Source organism: Helicoverpa armigera, chromosome 22, assembly GCF_030705265.1.
Source record: "Helicoverpa armigera isolate CAAS_96S chromosome 22, ASM3070526v1, whole genome shotgun sequence".
NCBI classification, from domain to species: Eukaryota; Metazoa; Arthropoda; class Insecta; order Lepidoptera; family Noctuidae; genus Helicoverpa; species Helicoverpa armigera.
Window position 1 is genome coordinate 6,604,782 of NC_087141.1, and position 18,774 is coordinate 6,623,555.

Below are 18,774 nucleotides of genomic sequence, written 5' to 3' on the forward strand. Positions count from 1 at the left end.
TATTTTAAACCGTGATAAATCTTTTCAGTAAGCTCTTGAAACAGACACAGTAAGATTTTAGATACCGCGCGCATTCGCGTTTAGGTTCTGCTTACAGCTTTTATTTTGAGGGTATTTTGAGGTACTTTTGCAAGTTAAATACAATGATACCTAAGTATATCTGCTAGTCCAACATTTTGTACCTATGCATGAGGTAGGTATACCTATAGAAGGAATTTAGCAAATAATATTGTCATTCTGTCCTGTTTCAAGTTTTCTGGAATTAGCGCAGTACTTACCTTCGTACCGTTTTCCCTTTCCATTATTTTACTTCGGAGCCATCACGGAAGATCACTAGATACTTCGTAGTAAATACATGCATTCGTGTATAAGCTAGTTGATCAAATTATGCTTATTAATATAAACTTATCTTTGTCGACAGAGTAACTCTCTTAGCTTGGAAATACTTGGAATACTCTCTTTTTTTGTACCCTTTTATTCGTGGAATTGAAATAATTTCATAAGTTAATGTTGTTTTTTTTTTTAACGTAACAGAATTGATCTGATCAATAGTGCGTATTGCGCGGTGGACCATACATATTCGCACGGCCCTTCCCAACAAACTTGTATGGGGGTAAGAAAGAATCTTGGAGTGTGGTGGTTCCATATTTCACTTACTACTTCTAAGGGCTAATGTTACAATTCTATCTCCAGTAAGTATCAACAGATAGAATATAGAATATGGGAATGGTCGTTAACGGTGTTGATATGTATGGAGGTGAGTTCGTGTTTGATAGCAACACACACATTCATACAGTGAGAAAATTATAACATTAGATTTAAAAGTGCTAGGTCCAGAAAAAAATCAAACAAAACATACAAAAAAAAAACGTTTTATTTAAATATGCACTGAAAAACTTATACAACAGTTGAAACTTGAAGACAGTACGCGACCGCGTAAACTTTGGCAAATACAATGAAAGTATAAAAATAACGTTTTTTTATATCATGATGTTTCGAAACGAATCAACGTAGATACGAATACTAATAGCCTAGACGACATAAGTTATAGAGTTAGTTGTGCAGTACAGACACAAGTAGGGCTCTGCCCCGCAGTCTTTTGAAGCAGCTTATTGGACCTTGTACAGTCTGGTGCAGGTCACATCCTTGGCGGTCATCACCTGGAACAAGATGGTACAATATAAGCAGAAGTTTTAGGTAAGACATGACATGTGACGTCACTGAATATAATAGCCCAAGAAGGCAATAGAAAGAAGGTAAGTTATGTTCATAGGCTCACAGTCAAATGAATGCCTAAAGATCAATTTAAAAAAAATCGCGCAGTGGCTTAGAAACTGAGGAGTAATACAATAAGGTACTTTGTAATTTGGACATTGAAAAATCTGTAGGTAGGTAGGGTACTTTCATACCACAGATGGACCTGTAGCTAAACCTAATTTGTATTCAATATAGCCCTGATTTTATAAACGTGCATAGAATTTATATTACAGGCCCTTAGAAAATCCAGGGTCAAATCTCCATACTTCAATAGACCAGATGGTGAATGCATTACATCTACTGGATCCAATAACAGACAATCAAAGGCTTAAGTAGGTGATAAACATTGAAATAATAGTTTCATATTGCACCTGTCTATTGTCCACCATAAAAGGAGAAGGTTACATGATGCATCCCATTTTAATGATGCACTCTGTTGCATCTTAAATACTCTTCGGTTAAGCAGATATAAACAAAGATCAAGCTAAGGCTGGTATTAAAGCGACGTCAAAAATCATCAAATGACTCTCCCGCTGTGGGTTAGCAGCGGTGAGGGAGTGTCAGACTCTTACTGACTAAAAACCGTCGTGTTCCGTTGTAGGCCTTATGTACCAGGACCGCGGTAACTCTTTCAAACAATCCCGCAGCCGTATTAAAGAGGCTTAATATGAATAGTCATCATCATCAGTATGCATATTACAAAAAGGCCGTTGACAAGCCCCCCATAAAAAAAAGAATTACGTTTCTGAACTCTCATGAACTCAAATAAAATACATGCAAAAATGTTGATTAAATGTAGGCAATAGAAATAAATTTTCTAGCGTATCCGTGAAATTGATTTCATATCTAGCAGGCTTGTCTAATTTTACAGCGGCTGTATCATTTTCGTGTTTATTGCAATTATGTGATAACGTTGAGATGCCGTTACTCTGTTAGCTATAAAACTTTAATGCATATTCATTTCTATCATTTTCTCATTGGCAAATATTTTTGCTGTTCCTACTTAACTCACCAGGGTCATAATAATTTAGAGTCTATTCGAAATAGCCTGTTTGTGTAACGTTCTTATTGACGTAACTTTTTTTATTGTTCTTGAATTCGTTCAGCCGGTTTTTTCAGATTAGGCACAATTCCTAATTATGCTAACGTACTTTAGAACTTTACATTATTCTCATCTCGTGTTTTCTCACTAACGGGACATGAATTTGTTAGTCGCCAGGAGCTTTCATCGACAGTATAGTCTTTCCATATTAGAATTATTTTAAACCCCTTTCAATGACTTCATGGTCAGATTTCTACACAAAATATTTTGTACCATTTCAATGGCTACAATACTTACAGCCTTCATCTCTTCAGGTCCGAATTCTCTGATGTAGCTGACCTCGACGCCGTCGGCTGACTTCTGCACCTGCTTCAAGGTGTTGCCTTCGAAGGTGCACACGGACTTGACCTGGAATTTACAATGGAAGACCATTAGGATGGAGTTGAGAAAATGATGTTGGTTTGATCAACTGCTGCAGAACAGCCGAAAGATAGATAAATATAGTAGAAATACGTATGTCTTGCTTGAAAGATCTAATTAGTCTTGATAGATCTAATGAAGCTTTTGAAACATTTTCATACTAGCAGCCATTGGGCTAGCTGTGAGCAGTGATTTGAATAAGGAGTATACAATTACAGGTATACAATTTTACTGCTCCCGATACGTGCCAAAATTTTGAAGAATTGTCTCTGAATCTTCTCTTAAGGATCTGGTATTTGGATGGCAGATTCCGAATCTGCTGTCTAGATTACAAATCGACTTTTAATATTTTTTGGTAAGAGATCTTTTTTTGATTACCTTAGCGCCATCAGCTCTCTCCTCATCGAACTCCTCACCAGGCTTGAACTTGACCTCCGTGGTCTTGAAGGTGGAGGAGGTGACCAGGGTGTAGGTGTCTCCATCCTTGCGCAGCTCCACTGTGGGGGTGACGGCATTCGCGGCCTTGCGGGTGATCAGGCCGACACCTGGTGGAAGAAGACGAAGTTGATTGAAGACAGGTTTATTCTAAACATTGGGTTTGGTTGGAGGGAGATGTAGACTTGGTTAAATTGTTTCTTGGTGGGAATTGTTAAGGCGTGAAATTGTCCCTATTCTGAGGAGAATTTATATTTAGTTAAAATGTGTCATTTCTCAATTGATTCTATTTTAAGTGACCTGTTGAGGGACTCGTATCTTGAGACGTCGCGTAGGCAGTTAGTTTTGTACATACCCAAAACCTTCATGAAGTTATCGAAATTGTCGGTGGCTACCAACTTGTATTTTTTCCCCATCCAATGGTACATTGTTATACTTAAACATAAACCATTCACAGAAAATTAAATTCTGGAACACTTTTTAGTGAAAAGAAAGATTTACCCAGATCACAAATGACAGCCAAATTGACATTTGTCAATGGCGTCTCTAAGACCAGGGTAATTTGGCATATGGCAGAATTGAGAAATAGATACAAACGTACTGGTTTTGATATATTGTTGACATTTCCTTTGATAAACAGCGCTGCTAACAGGTGCCAAGTTATACTGGACTAAGATACCATAGTTTATTTATATTGCACCTGTTGTAGGCTGAGGTTTTAATAGGTCAACATTGATTTTCGCGGCTCGTTAGTCAAAAGTAATTTTTCGACTTCAGCTTATCCTCAGGTTCTCTTATGTCAGCTTGTTTATCTGTCTAGTTACTAATTCTTTATTAATTTACTTGCAATTGCAAGTAAGTAACTTTCAAGATTTTAATCGTTTTTAATGCGTTAGGTCATTTCACATTCAAGTGTCGCCAATTTCGCGAGGCACTGTTTCATCGATCGGCTTCCAGTCTTCCGCGGATGTAGCTGAGTACCAGTGCTTTAAAAAGAGCGACTGCCCTATCTGACACCCTCAACCCAGTTCCCGGGCAACCCAATACCCCTTACCCTTACCCAATACCCCCTGGTGTCAGACTTAGGTACTGGCTTCTGATTACCCGTAACGACCGCCAAGGATCGCGGGGCACTGTTTGACATACTCCAATATAGGTACCTGCATTTCTTAGTTGTCTAATGAAATTGAATCAATACAAATACGCGAATACAATATCCCCTTGTCTCTCAAGCTTGACAGAGTACCTTATCAGAGGAATTGTTATCTCTGACCGTGAAAACAAACGAAGAAGAAACACTAGCTTGAGTGATGCGCACGAGTGGCGTTGATAGTAGGTAAGTATGTATCAGAGTTCAGAATTGCCAAATTGGTGAGTTGGTTCCACCACTTTTGGGCAATTTGTTCTGTCAGTTGTTTTCGGCTAAAATTTTGGAAGAAGTTAATTGTATGTGAAAAAATATTTCATGTGTCTTGAGGTTTATGCTATATTTATTTTACCATGTAAGTGTGTAGGTAGGTACCTACTTTTAGAGCATTATAGTTTTCTATCTTTAATTAAGTTAATACCTACTTGATTATGAAAAGGAACTAAGTTCTGATAAAGATTTATTTTATTAAATCTGATATGATATGTTCCCGGATAATCGTGGACTTTGGCCGTGTCCAAAATAAATCAGCATTATAGTGCAAAGTCCAATCAGATAATGAGGTGTTTAATTACAAATATTACCTAATAATAGAGTACTTATCTCTTTGTAACTAAGCGAAATATAAGTGTTTTTACTTCTTATAAGATCAATGACTGTAGTTTTTATACTGCCAACCAGCCTATTGAATAATTATAGACTCCAGTTTAAAAGAATACGAGCAACTCAAATATATCAATTGAAAATAGATGCACCTGTATCAACGCAAGTTTTTCTATCCGCACAAAAACAGACCATACAATGAAAAATCTAATTAATGCCTTACCAAATAAGGTCTATATTTCTTTGCACCTAAGCTCTAATTAGTATGGACGACATGCGATGCGCGCGCGGCTACCGATCGGAAATCACTCACCTTATATGGCTTAGCTGATCCATTTTGGTGCTTGTTTAGAACATTTTGATTCTTAAGACCACGTAGTAAAGATGTTTTTCCTTTGTTTTAGCAGGTATAGTAATTGTGTTTTTTTTTATTATTTTTAAAGTGGTCAGTGAAGAAGCGTGATAAATGTTGAACTTGAAAGGAAATCTAATCAAATCTAACAAAATAAATAAATAGGTACTTATGGATTGTAATGATCTATTGTTTATTTCTTAAAAGATTATCAGCAACGATAATAGATTTAATTAGTAATAGAAAAGCAATTAATAAGGATTATTTAATTTATCAAACGTTTGATCGGCTATTAAAGTGGGTAATCTAATAGGATAGGTAAACGATAACGTACCTATGTGACAAGAAAATTACTACAATTAACAGTAAGGTGATATACCTATGTATAGGTATAGCTTTAGTATTAGGTTCTAAAGTACATATACATATTTACCTACCTGGGTAGATAAAATTATATTTTCTTTTCCCATTATATTTTCCAGACATTTGGAAAAGGCTTGTAGGTAGGCCCTTCTCAAAGTTTAAGCTACCGCCATATTACCTATATGACATTCAAGTTTTCGAGTTATTATAGACAAGATACAAACAGTAAACTTAACTTTAAATCCCATAAAAACGTTGGCTGCACAACAAAAATCCTTTTACTTATCTCAATGAATTTCCACGATATTCAGCCGCGAGATAAAATTTTCAATACCTACCTACATAATAGAAAGATAAACTACATAAGTATGTCAGCCGTGACCTCGCAATGAATCATGTGACCTTCAAATGTGTCATTCTTATCTTATCGGATCCGTGAAGCTCGAGCGGAGACAATGGGATTTAGTGTTTGGTTACTGCATGCGGTGTCTATGACCTAGACGTTACTGAGTCACTGTCATATCTCGGTGAGTATGGAGTCTGGACATGCTAAGATCCAAGTGCACTGATAACATAAACGTCCGTTTTTCTTAAAACTACTGTTAACTTTGAAAACTGAACGTGAAAACATAATCTGTGGTGAAAACATAGTGACCAGTTGTTTTCATCGAGCTTAGAATATGTCAATGGTTGTTTTAAGGAAACTGACGTTTTTGTTTTTGGTGGACTTGGGCCTGGGTTAGCTGTTTATATAGACTAGCTGTCAAGGTGCTTTGGACATGGAGAAAATTGCAGCAAATGTCAAAAAACTAGGTATTAACACGCGTTTATTAGGTCGTTCTATGTCTGTAACTGACTATGTAATTGGATCTTAGATAACTAATGTAACCATCTTCCAGGATGTTCCAAGGGTTCCGTCTCCAAAGAAACCTTTCTATGTAGTTTCTATATGGTCTGGTAATCTTGGCAAGTCTATGGAAGTAGCTCTGATTGTTCCAAGGAGGATGTTTATCTGTTCCTCTCAACAATGACCGTGTACAATACGTTGTACTGGTAGATAGTGGAAATGAAAACATCCCCGTTGACTTGAAAACCTTGAATCGACTGCTGCTTTCATTCAGTCTATAGCAGACTGCAGATAAGTAGCTAGCTAGCTGGCCATCTATATCTTTCCTATATTTTTAAACTTACTTTGTGATAAAAAATAAACATTCTTAGGTACTCTTACCAAGTAGGTAGGTACAGACTAATTGACAACCTTTTTTTCTTGATTGAAGTCTTATTTTGGGAAATTGGGAAACACCTTTCAAAACTGGAAGCCGACCTTAGACTGGCTCGGAGGATGATGATGATGGGAAACACCTTTCAAAATAATACTTCTTAATGTTCAAAATATACTATTTCAGATCCTATCCTTATGCCTACTTATCAGAATTCTAACGTTGAATGTGTTCAGGGAAAACAATTGGCTATAAAAACATTGTTTTAATTAAATTACTTAATACCGTTGGGCAGGAGCATAGCGTGAATGATTAGCATTCATAATGAAACAATTAAACATGAAGTATTTAGGTAAATTAGTCACGATAGGTAAGTACACCGTATAACCTAACCTATGAGTAATTTTTAATAGGTAATATAAATTCGACAGTATTTTTTTCACGCTTAAAATGCTGAACAAATGTACTTAAATGAAATTTTGAACACAGCCCAGGGCCTGAAAAAGGACATAGGTACTTAAGCTAGATTTTACCAATACGATCTACGGATCTCCCGGGACGTGGGTGAAACTAAGGGAAATAAGGAGACTAAACCAACTTCTTGCCACTGTACTACGAAAATAAGCTCTGACTGAAGTGCCAATGTTGCATATTTCAGCACTTTATTGGCACTTATTATTGGTACCTAATCGAAATGACTAACCGATTGCAAATAGTACCGATTTGAAAGCGTTATTTTTGGGTTTTGAAGTGTTTGAGAGCACATTACTAAGTCCGAGTAGGTGGGTAGGAACTTACTGAATTTCATTTATATCTTTCAGTTACCTGCTGTATCATCTATCGTAATAGTCAATGTAATAAGTTGTTGTTGTTGTGTAATCTAAGTAAACAACAAATTATGACCTAAGATACAGATATAAACAAACTGCAATTCACATAATTTAGCTAATTAAACATATTAGCGTCAACAACCTAACGAGTGCTCCTAACAAGATAAGCAAACATAAACGATTCATTGTTTTATATTTCCAAGATGGCGGTTATCCTGTTGCAATATACCAATATACCAGTACGAACCTAGTCAATAAGGAGTACTTATATGGTAGTCCCGCTGGACGCATCGCCTCAGCCCCGGAATGCACGCTCAAGAATGCAGTTCCACAAGTGCACCTACAGTTAGAAACTCAGCCTAGTCTAGCCACCCACGTAGATGACTAACTTCCCGCCAATTCTGGCTCCAATTACGAATTCCAAAGATTCGTGTTACAATTTGAGCACAATGAGCATCCGTGTCTCTCACTAAGGCCTAATTTGACGCCGAAACAAGCGAAAATTTCCATAGATAAGTATCACGGCCTCATAATAATATAGTAAAAATCATTCACTGTAAAAATCAGTCACAAGTTCCCCTGGACCGCATCTCATGTCTCCAATTATTATCAACACGCACAGATGAATCGATAAACAATTCTGCGTCGCTATTGGATGAATAGTGGGCGCGGTGCGCTGCTATTGGTCGACATCGCGTGGTGTGACGTCAAGGCCGATGACCTTTAAATTGGCGCAATTTTTCAATTTAGAACACACACGGAGGAAAGTTTTTGTCAATCAAATAGCCATTTGTTTGAGTTATAGAGAGGCACTTATCGATATAGATAGGTCTCGGTTATTTGAACTAGGATGAATGAATATTGTTCTTGTGCCCTTGATCTATTCTAGATCAATTTATGACTAATATTTAATCTGTGTCATAAAATATTAGGAAAGGTAATTTTATCGCGTATTATCACGTTTATTGCCTATTTAAGTAGTGTTAATATTTATTTAAATTATCATGTTAACAAGTCGGACCCTTTGAAAGATTATTATCTTATCGATAGTTTGTAGGCGTTTGTGAGAAAAGTTTCCATTGTGATTTATCAAAGAAACTTCAAAATTGTAAAAAATACACATATGGAGTTGACATACAAATTTCGTAAGTAATTTAGATTATTGACTAAGCCTACTTAAATTATTTTACGAAGCAGAAGTACGTTGCTGTAACTAGGTATGCAAAATTAAACCTTAATCTTAGACTTAGATACCTATTATTGCAGCAGGCCGGACAATTAAGAATGTGTCATGTTTACCTACTATAACACTTAACACCTCCCGATCTCTCATAAAATATTTGCTAAACGACTGTCGCTTATCTGAGTAAAGACACGACAACTTGATGTACCTACCTACATGCATTTGCAAGACTCGTACAAAGTGACAAATTTTCTCGAAGTTTCACTAGCGGCTAATAAATTACAGCCTACCTATTTTACGCAATAATAAAACTTTCTAAAGCTTTTTCTTTATTCATTCCAAACATTTTTCATATTTTCTATTGCTGACAATCACAAGAAAAAGTATTTATAAAATAGGTAATTAAGTACCTACAATTTCACACAACATATTTTTGAATTGAATATTTCCACAGAGTGAAAATAGGTACTTGAATAGTTTACCGACGGCTCATAACACGGATAGATCTTTCGTTCAGTCGTTCATCATTCTAAGTTTAAAAATAAAACGGCGCTAAGAATGAATGCCAGAGAGATAAATAAAGAGGTTCAATGTCCACTACAGCTACACTTTGTTGCAGTTTAGCTCACGATAAAAAAATGTCGATGCACTTTTAATGTACATATTTATAATGTTATCATACGATTAAATTATGTTCAAGAACGTAATTTAAGAGTTAAATCAATGTTATTGTTCATGTTTACTTGATTTGAGATGATTGCTGCATTTTTTTAAATTGACCTGTCAGTTGTTTTTTTTTTATTTCAATGTCGTATCTAGGCGCATTTACTGTGCATGATATGCGAACTTTTTAAAGATTTATGTACTTAACTCATTCCCCTAGTTACGAGCACTGGCTGTATAAAAATTTGTGAAATGCGTTATCTACCGCATGATAAACTGAGGCTTTAAAAGTAATTTATAGCGCGATTAATTCGGTGCTATAATTTTATTGATTAGGTCAGGCTTAAAAATAGCAATAAAAATTATGTAATCAATCCTTCATTTACATCGTGCCTACTTTTACCACGTTATAAATTTTTTTACACAATGATTTTTTTTTCAGAGGATCTTGCAAGAAGTATGTATATCTATTATTGTCTATGCTATGTCTGACCTGCGTAACATTATTTTTGTTCTATACTCGTGGATTGCATTAAACGTGGACTTCTGGACTTTGTCTTGTAATACAGATTATTTGCATACAATGTCATTTAAATATAAAGAAAGGTAGGTAAATATAGAATTTCTTTGATGTAGTTTACGTACTTTGTGTCATATTTTCTTTAAAATCAAATTTTTAACAAATAAAAATTAGTTTCATAATAGTGAAAAAAGTGGTGAATGTTCATTAAATATGAATACAAATTGCGAAATCTTTAAATTCCCTTTTTTAAGATTGTAAATTATTGCCTTAATTTCATTTTAAACTAAGATTGAAATAACCTTCACCTGTAAAGTAATCGCGTGATTAGTCAGGGTAATCAAATCATTCCCGGCAGTTGAACTAATGACCGATTTAACATGCCATTTCATTCAGGATACGTGCTTGATCATTCGGTCTCGTGTTCATTACCTACCTAGCTAGATATTCTTTTAAGACTGTATTCAATATTTTATCTATGTGCTGTTTTGATAACTAGAGATAGAATTTTAGCAAGTTCAGAAATGCATAAATTACAGTCATCAAAAAATAAATAGGTACCTACTTAAAGCAAAAGTGCATAACTAAAAAAAATTTTTTTCCTGTTACTGTTAACGGTCTGGTTAACGTCCTTTAGATATAAAAATAACATTTAAACTAATGAGCAATTTAGGATGCAATTTTTTGTATTTAAATCAAAATGAAAATAATTGGTTCGTTGTTACATTTATATTTGGATTATTGAATTATGTAATAAATAAGAGTTCCAATTCTTCGAATTCAACATCAAATTGGAAAAAGAAACATGTAACTCAATATGTCAATTGTCAACAAAATACTTTAAAATAAATAACATCAGAAATAATCCGTGTTACTTTAAGAACATACCTACGGTATTTTTCCAATGCTTAAATAAATAAAAAAGCCACAATAAAATTACCGAATGACTATAAAATGTTCATGCAAAATGCACGGCCAATAATGGCACCTAATAAATCTTCGTAACCCGCAATGTCAAGTTCAAATGACAGCAGATTATAAAACCCGCGTAGGCATACGCCAACTGTATCCGTTCACCAAGCAAAGGAAACGAGTGTCCAACCTATTGCCATCAATTGATCTTTGAATCGCTCAAGATAATCTGCGTCTATCCTGACTCATCCGATCACATGGCTAGGAGGATATGGTATTTCTAAAGCTCAATTTACTGCAGCCTATTCAGGAATTGTACGGTCATTCAGTAGAGGAATACTCCTGGGATCTTTACAGCATTGAATGCGAAATGGCCGAGTGTCTGGCTATTGACGTGTGTAGGTTTTAAGGAGTGCCATTTCTCAAAGAGTTTCGATTCATAGCAAAAGGACCTCGAATCATACCAGCATTACGGTAATATGCTATGCAATTTTCCATTCAAATTCACCCAGCATTGACGACATGACAGTTATAAATAAACGTCTACACAATGAATAGGTAGAACTGCATCATTGCCAAGCTAAATCTTCCGAGATCTATTCACAGACAAGGGTGACTGACTTATTTATCAAAGCCCTGCTTATGCAACTAACTAGCAACAGTTTGACACTCCATAAATACAGTTTCCGCGTTAGAGAGAGGCAACAGGTCTCGCGTCGACGTACAACGAAGCTGCGTGGAAAACGCCCCATAAATCAATACAATCTAGTCCTAGAAGCTTCCACAGGCAGAAAAGTGTTGTTACAGTGACCTGAAATAATACTAGGGTGGGGTCATCTCGTAAACCTAATTGAATTCACTGAATTAGTACCGTCTATGACAAATCAGGATCGTTACTTAAAGTTTGAAAGATCATGCGAAGATATTCATGCGCTTTTAGCATTACATCATGTTTGTCCAGCAATATTATTTACAGAGTAAAAAAAATCACGACAACTCCTTGACCGTGGCGTTCAATAAACGCATGCAAATCAAACATGCACATAAATAGAAAACGGAACTCGAGATCAGTATTGTTATAGAAAATGGACGGCTCTCAACTAACCGTCTCGCATCTTATTGACGTCAATTGGGGCTGATTGTCGTCCATTTTACGACAATTGTCGGAGCCTGCGACCAATAGCAGCTTAATGGCTAAACTATGTCGGGATATTCTCATGCGATCTTCCTAATTAATTGAAAATATATTCCGTTGTGGTAGGTCTTAGACCTACCACAACGGATCAGTGCACCCGTATTGTCCTCACCCGCATACATCGAATAAGTTGATTGAGTCATTAGATGCTGAGATTTCACATAAATAGATAGGCGCAGTTATATAAAGGCCAATGACACACTAATTTATGTAAGACGACTATTTGGGATCCGTTTTGGGCTACATCTGCTTGAATAATCATATCATAGTTGCTGTTTTGGTCCAAGACAGTCTGCTAAAATTATTTCAAATATGAAACAGTAGAATGTTAGCGTGCACTGACATATTTCTCGTATGTAACGTAATCTTGACCACAAGGATATAGATATCTTTTGTTAGGTATATTAATTTGCACGTAAGATCAATTGACAGAGTACATTGACTTAAGTAAAGCATACAGTCAAATAGTGATGTTTTTTTGCCCGATATATAGAAAAATATAGATAGTAGGTACATAGGTACATATTGAGTAAGTACAAAAAGTGCAATCTTATCATTTTTATGTGAACTTGAAAAGATAGGAGGATGGACATTAATAATATAATGTACCTACTTATATATAACAAAATTGGTAAAAGTGATTAAGTTAGGCCAAAGGTTGAAAAGGACCAATATCTAATCAGATTAAGACATCACGGATATCCTGTATGTTATTATGTAAAGCTGTGAAATGTTTTCAGATTATCTTTGATTGTTTTCTTCATAAGATTCTTTTGTTAGACAATATAAAAATACATATTAACTAGCTAAGCAATTAGATTTTATGCTGGGTGACTAAGACTTAACCACATCTGTTAATACTATCATCTTATTTTATTTTTTGCTGTCAGCAGTGGTCTTAAGCAAATATAGCTAATGTTCATTTGTTTCGTGTAAGTATATTATAGTGGGTTTACTACTAGGTATGTTGTCCAGACACAAAATATGTCACAAAACCGATTTATAGAACTTATTTTGCTGAATTCACTAGGTATACGCATATAAACTGAAATATAGATGACAAAAAAAAGTCACTTTAAAAGCGGCATAAGAATGAATCCAAAAATAAATCTGTGACACAAAAAAGTTACAGATATTACGAAGAAAATAATATAAATTGACAGTTATTTTGATAGGTAAACTGCAAGAAGTATTTGTCGCAAAACTGATATTATCACAGTGTAAATAGGTGTTGGCAAGTATCCGAGTCGAGTCGAGTCAAAGTCCGCGCTAAGTCCAAGGTCTGAGACTAACTCTGTTTTGTTGATTTTGTGTTTTTTCTCTCTGGCATCTTACAATATGGTTTTTTTTTTACTCGAGTATGTTTTTTCGAAATTCGAATTATGATGACTGATAGTGATGGCATTTGTTTTAGTTTTTTTGACGGTTCTTGGGAACGAATGTTGTCTTTTTTCGAATTAAGAATGAACGAACGAACATTGTGTCTGGATTTCGTTCTCAGTCTTTTTATTCTTGTTTTTTCAGAGGGTTTGCGGTTAATCTATTTGTCATGCAAATTCCTTCAGAAATTCTTCCAACAATTACTTGGATGCTATAAAAACTAGACAATGAAAAACGTGTCGGTTTTTTGTTACATTATCCAATGAAGGAAGTGAATAATTTCGCGAGGCACCTAATATGCAACCAAGCTGAAAGATTTTTTACTTATAAACGAGACGCTGGATAAGATTGGAAAAACTTGCATTCACATCACGCGAAGTAATGAAACAAACGGTTATCTATATCCGAGATAAAATCACAATTGATATTGTTATGCAAATTGTTAACATCTTGTACCATTAAGAAGTTAGATTCAGTACAATTTTAAAAAGCTTTCCTTTAGCTTGGCTTTCAGAATGCCGGCTAACTGTTGCTAGATAATAATAGGCATTTTAAAAGTAGCAGCTACCTTTCAACCTCCTCAACCCATGAGCCTAAGTTTACACTGGATAAAATTAACCTAGCCTAAAAACCCAGACTATTTTAACGCATGGTTTAACCTATGTTCAAAGCTCACTCATCCATGTCTAACTACAACCTTGCAGGTCTTCAAAAGAAGAAAAAAAAAACGAATTCTTTGCGGTCAATCGGCCATCTGACCTAATCGAAGTTTCGACCAACAAAGCAGTCATCGAGAAAGAATGTTAGTATTCATTAGACCCATTAAAGATGTTTGAGCTCATTCAGTATGTTATCGAGTAAATCGCCATGCTTACAAGGGGGCCTTTGTGAGCTATCGATAAGAAATATGAATAATCTCACAAAGCAGGTGCTTATTAAAGTTACCAGTAAAAGTGAATAACCACAGTTTTCTTTATCGGTCGGTAAAACTTTATTTTATGAGTAATTAAGATTATCTGGCTGTTTCGAGAAATTGTTTCTATATAGAGGAAATTCTTGTTAAAGCTGTATTTTTCGTATATAGATATGGTTTGTATGATTTTTTGGAAGTGATAAAATACCTACGTGATGGCCAAAAATTACATGTTTATTACATTTTTTACTTCGATTATTATTTGTTTTATAGAGTGACATGTGCAACGCTGTTTTTAATTTTTTCTTAATGAAACTAAAATTATTCTTTCAAAATCACCAACTTCATTAAAATGCTCTAAGCAGGTCCTTACTCTTTGATTAAGAAGCAGCTAGCCGCACATAAAACATATTTCTATTATAAAAACTCTAGTGGGTAGTTGAGAATGAACAATAATGAGCATGAATGCACGTAGGAAGCATGGGGCGTTTATGAAGCCGGTTTGACTCATTTATTCTGCAATGCGGTAATATGCTCGTTTTGTGCATTACTTATTGCATAAAACATATAATCTTTTTTATCGTCCACCTACGTCAAGTCGTTTATTTTTTAAATTTAACAAGAGGGTTGACATATTACAGACGAAACAAAAAAAAAATAATTTCAAAGATCGTTGTTATTTCATTCACTCATTCGTTCTTTATGTTGGTTTTATTGCACAAAATCAATGTGGGGTATTTTTAGCCATTGTATTATCAGTTTATTTTTTATCAGAGCGTATGCATTTTTATCAAAATGTCCGTTATGCTGGCAGAATTCTATGGAACAATCGATGAACCGACTGCACGGAGTAAATTGGCAGAAACACGAGATAGGAGGTAGAGTTAACACGATAAGAAGGAATACAGGATTACAAGTTTATCAATCTTTCGTATCACTTTTATATTGCAGTGGATTAGCCAGGTTTACTTATCAGGTTAGTCAATCTCAAAGGTCGAGGGAAATATTTTACTAGGTTAATAACTGCGACAAATTTTTACAATATTACACAATCTTAAAAAGGAAAATTGTCTTTAAAATGCAAAACCGCAGATAGAACGATGGGTTTAACCAAAAAGTATAATTTTATGCCCAAATATGCCTATACTTCTCCCCATAAAAGTAATAGCATCGATGCGACAAAAAATGTCTATTGACCCCGGCAAAACTGGCTAATGAACCAAAAGATACTTTGTAATTACAAGCTCGGACAAAGGACCCGGGCTTACCTAGAAACCTAGGCTTTTAAATCGATGTTGACCTAAAACTTTGGCCTCACGCACACAGCGAAACCGGGTACAACAGGTAGGTAATAAAATGTACGACCTGAATCATGTGCCTGAAACATCATTATACTCTGTTCAAGGCTTCAGCACAATAGTACTGCGAAATTGTATGGCCTACACTACTATAATACATATAATATAACCATGTACAGAAAATATAAGAATAAGGTAAATGGCAAAGGTCAGCGGATAAGTAAAGATTTTTTCACGCAAAAAAACGTAAATTATTATTTAAGTAAAACGTTAATGAAGCTTGAAACACTTTTAACGAAAAATATACTTTTGATCTTTGTTGCGGAAAAAATCGGTGTACCCTACACTCCCAAAAAGATATTACACCTACATAAAATGCCTAAAAAAATTTAAAACGCAGATTTTTTACTGCAGCCGTTTTCACAATAAGTGAGTTTTAAAGTAAATTGCGAGATTAAATTACTTATCAGCGTGTAACAAATACCGTATTGCTGGAGAAAACTTTTTACATTTTGCTGGCATGTAGGTAGGCGTTTTTTTTTTCAATTAAATAATTATGAAACAAAATTAGAAACGAGAAAATTAAATAGACCTAAAAAATAAATAAAAGAAAGTACATCCGACAAACATTCAAGTACAACAAGTGAAAAAAGGTGTCGGCTCGGCTCAGCCTCGCGGCGTGGTTGGCGAACAAGCCGGCCGGCATCCAACATTGATTTTTTCCTAGAAGTATTACAATGATATTACAGTACAAACACACTTACCGATAGCCTTCATGAACTCATCGAAGTTCTCGGAAGAGACCATCTTGTATTTCTTGCCGACGAATTCCATTTTTTAATATAAAAAATGCTTTTTGGTGAAGTTAAAAGTATGTGAGTCCGTACTACCGGTCAGAACTGGAATGAATATACGCGGCAAAGGGTTCAGCTACTCGCCTCTGCGCATGCGTGAACGACCGAATGAGTGAGTGAGCGGAACGAATGACGTTACTGAACTGAAATGACCTTGACACCGCGCGCCGATTTTATAGTCTGTGGTTAGTCGGGAGACAAGGAAAGATGAGGGTGGGGCTATAGACCTATACTCGTATGTAATAGATTTTTCGAGTGCAAAGATTTTGTTTGCTTTGCAAATTGGATTATATTCATAAAAGAGATTATTACGCGTTGTCATATGAGAATATTGGCAAAGGCAGATAACATGTTTGTGTCATAAACGTAACATTTACGATTTAATTTCAGTATGAGTGACACATTTTTATACTTGTTAGCGTTAACCCTTTGAAATGCTGCTCACCCCTCGTTTTACACATTGCAAAAATGTTGTATAGCTTCATTCCTTTTCCCACATATAAACTTTGACCTCTTTTCGATAATTCTTTTCAAAAGCCCCTATAATTGTAGTGGCCGGATGAAGCTATTTCTGAACAATGATTTGAATTGTTAAGTACTTTAATTCTTTTTTTGTTAAATCAACTTGGATATAATGCTGTGATTCAAAATGAAAAATAGTCTTTAAATTGTTATTAAAACTGTACGGGAAAGTTGACTGATAGCTTTAGATTAGATTAACATTTTAACTAACTTGTTAGGTACGGACGTTATTTTATGACACTTAAATAGAATTAATCATCAAACTGAAAGTAATATTAAGATTTAATGTAATAGTAAGATTAATTAATGGATGTGTATGTTAATAAAAACAAGTAAAAGCAATTTTAAGTAAGAATGTGTTACTCCTGCTTATAAAAAGTACTTAACGATTTTTATGACTTTTTAACAGTATAATATAAATAGTTAGTAGTACATAATTTTAACCTGATGCGGGAAGGAGTTGCCACCGCACACATGCAACAGTTTGTAAGACATCGAATGAATTTTTAAAGCTCCTACTTTATTAACGAACGCAATCTTATGCATCGTTGGGTCTTGCGTTAAAATTTTGTCAGGAGCTCTAAATGAATTCAGAGTAACGAAAGTTTTTTTAGAATACAATGTCATGATTCCAATCAACCATTTCAGTCGGTACGATGACTGTATAAATAAAAAATCTTTGTAATGTCCGTTCCATTTATTTCACCATTTATCTTTAAGTATTATATTGATTAATGAGCACAAACAAACTATCGGTCGATTCAAAGTTTGCAGTGTGCTCTTAGTTAATTTACTTACCTACTTTTTGATTCTTAATCATCATCCCCCGAGCCTCCTTCCCATCTGTGTTGGGGTCGGCTTCCAGTCTAACCGGATTCAACTGAGTACCTACCAGTGCTTAACAGGAAGCGACTGCCTATCTGACCTCCTCAACCCAGTTACCCGGGCAACCCAATACCCTTTGGTTAGACTGGTGACTTTTTGGCTCTCAATAAAATAATTAATTTGTTTTCTTTTTCATCAATCACGAAGTCAGACTTTTACTAACAGCTAGTACCCACGATTTTCCTTCTGGAGCCCTTAATTAACTCATTCGAGCAATTCCGCAGCCCCGGTAGGCTTCAGCCCTAAGTGATAAAAGTTAAACAACTTTATACCTTCACGAAGCCGGAATAAAGGGTCATGTGAAAGTGAGCGATCTTATTTTATCCATAACATTTTCGTACGGAAACTCAAAAATAGACACTAAAAGAAAAAATACACCTGCTTACTTTTCTCAAATTGGTCATTTTCTCAAAGTCAAAGTATAATGACCGTTGGGGCGACTTTTCTCATCTGGATAAACTTAAAAGCTACTTTGCTTTTAAGTAGCATTTATCTTAAATGGGCATTTTAAAACAGAACATTTCAATACCTAGCCTATTCCAAATCGGACCGATAAGTTCTTGAGATTAGCGCATTCAATCAAAACAATACCTACACTCTTTTACTGATAGGAATACCTAGGTACTTATAATCTAACACATAGATTTAAAGGAGTTTTCTGACTTCTCGCGCGTTTTTTAAAAGTCCTTCGTCATCATCATCATCAGTCTTTTTTTCATCCCTCTGCTGGGCACAGGCCTCCAGTCACATAAAAAAGGATTGAGCGGTAATCGGTCCTTC

At 35.2% G+C, this 18,774-nt stretch overlaps 1 protein-coding gene across 1 annotated transcript; it reads right to left on the reverse strand.

Annotated features, from left to right (window-relative positions):
- Nucleotides 1-856: 856 nt before the first annotated feature.
- On the reverse strand, nucleotides 857-16,735 carry LOC110375618 (sodium/calcium exchanger regulatory protein 1). Its single transcript, XM_021333801.3, has 4 exons — nucleotides 16,498-16,735; nucleotides 3,098-3,264; nucleotides 2,597-2,707; nucleotides 857-1,160 (listed from the first exon to the last, which is right to left on the reverse strand). The coding sequence occupies exons 1-4, from the start codon at nucleotides 16,565-16,567 to the stop codon at nucleotides 1,110-1,112; spliced, it is 399 nt and encodes a 132-aa protein (XP_021189476.1). The 5' UTR covers nucleotides 16,568-16,735; the 3' UTR covers nucleotides 857-1,109.
- Nucleotides 16,736-18,774: the final 2,039 nt, after the last annotated feature.

Bases quoted from the DNA above. Each gene is read 5' to 3' on its own strand.
- LOC110375618 (XM_021333801.3), bottom strand. From the start codon at position 16,567: ATGGAATTCGTCGGCAAGAAATACAAGATGGTCTCTTCCGAGAACTTC. The intron at 3,265-16,497 runs GTAAGTGTGTTT...TTCTTCCACCAG, and splicing joins TGAGTTCATGAAGGCTATCG to GTGTCGGCCTGATCACCCGC. The intron at 1,161-2,596 runs GTAAGTATTGTA...ATCTTGTTCCAG, and splicing joins GACCTGAAGAGATGAAGGCT to GTGATGACCGCCAAGGATGT.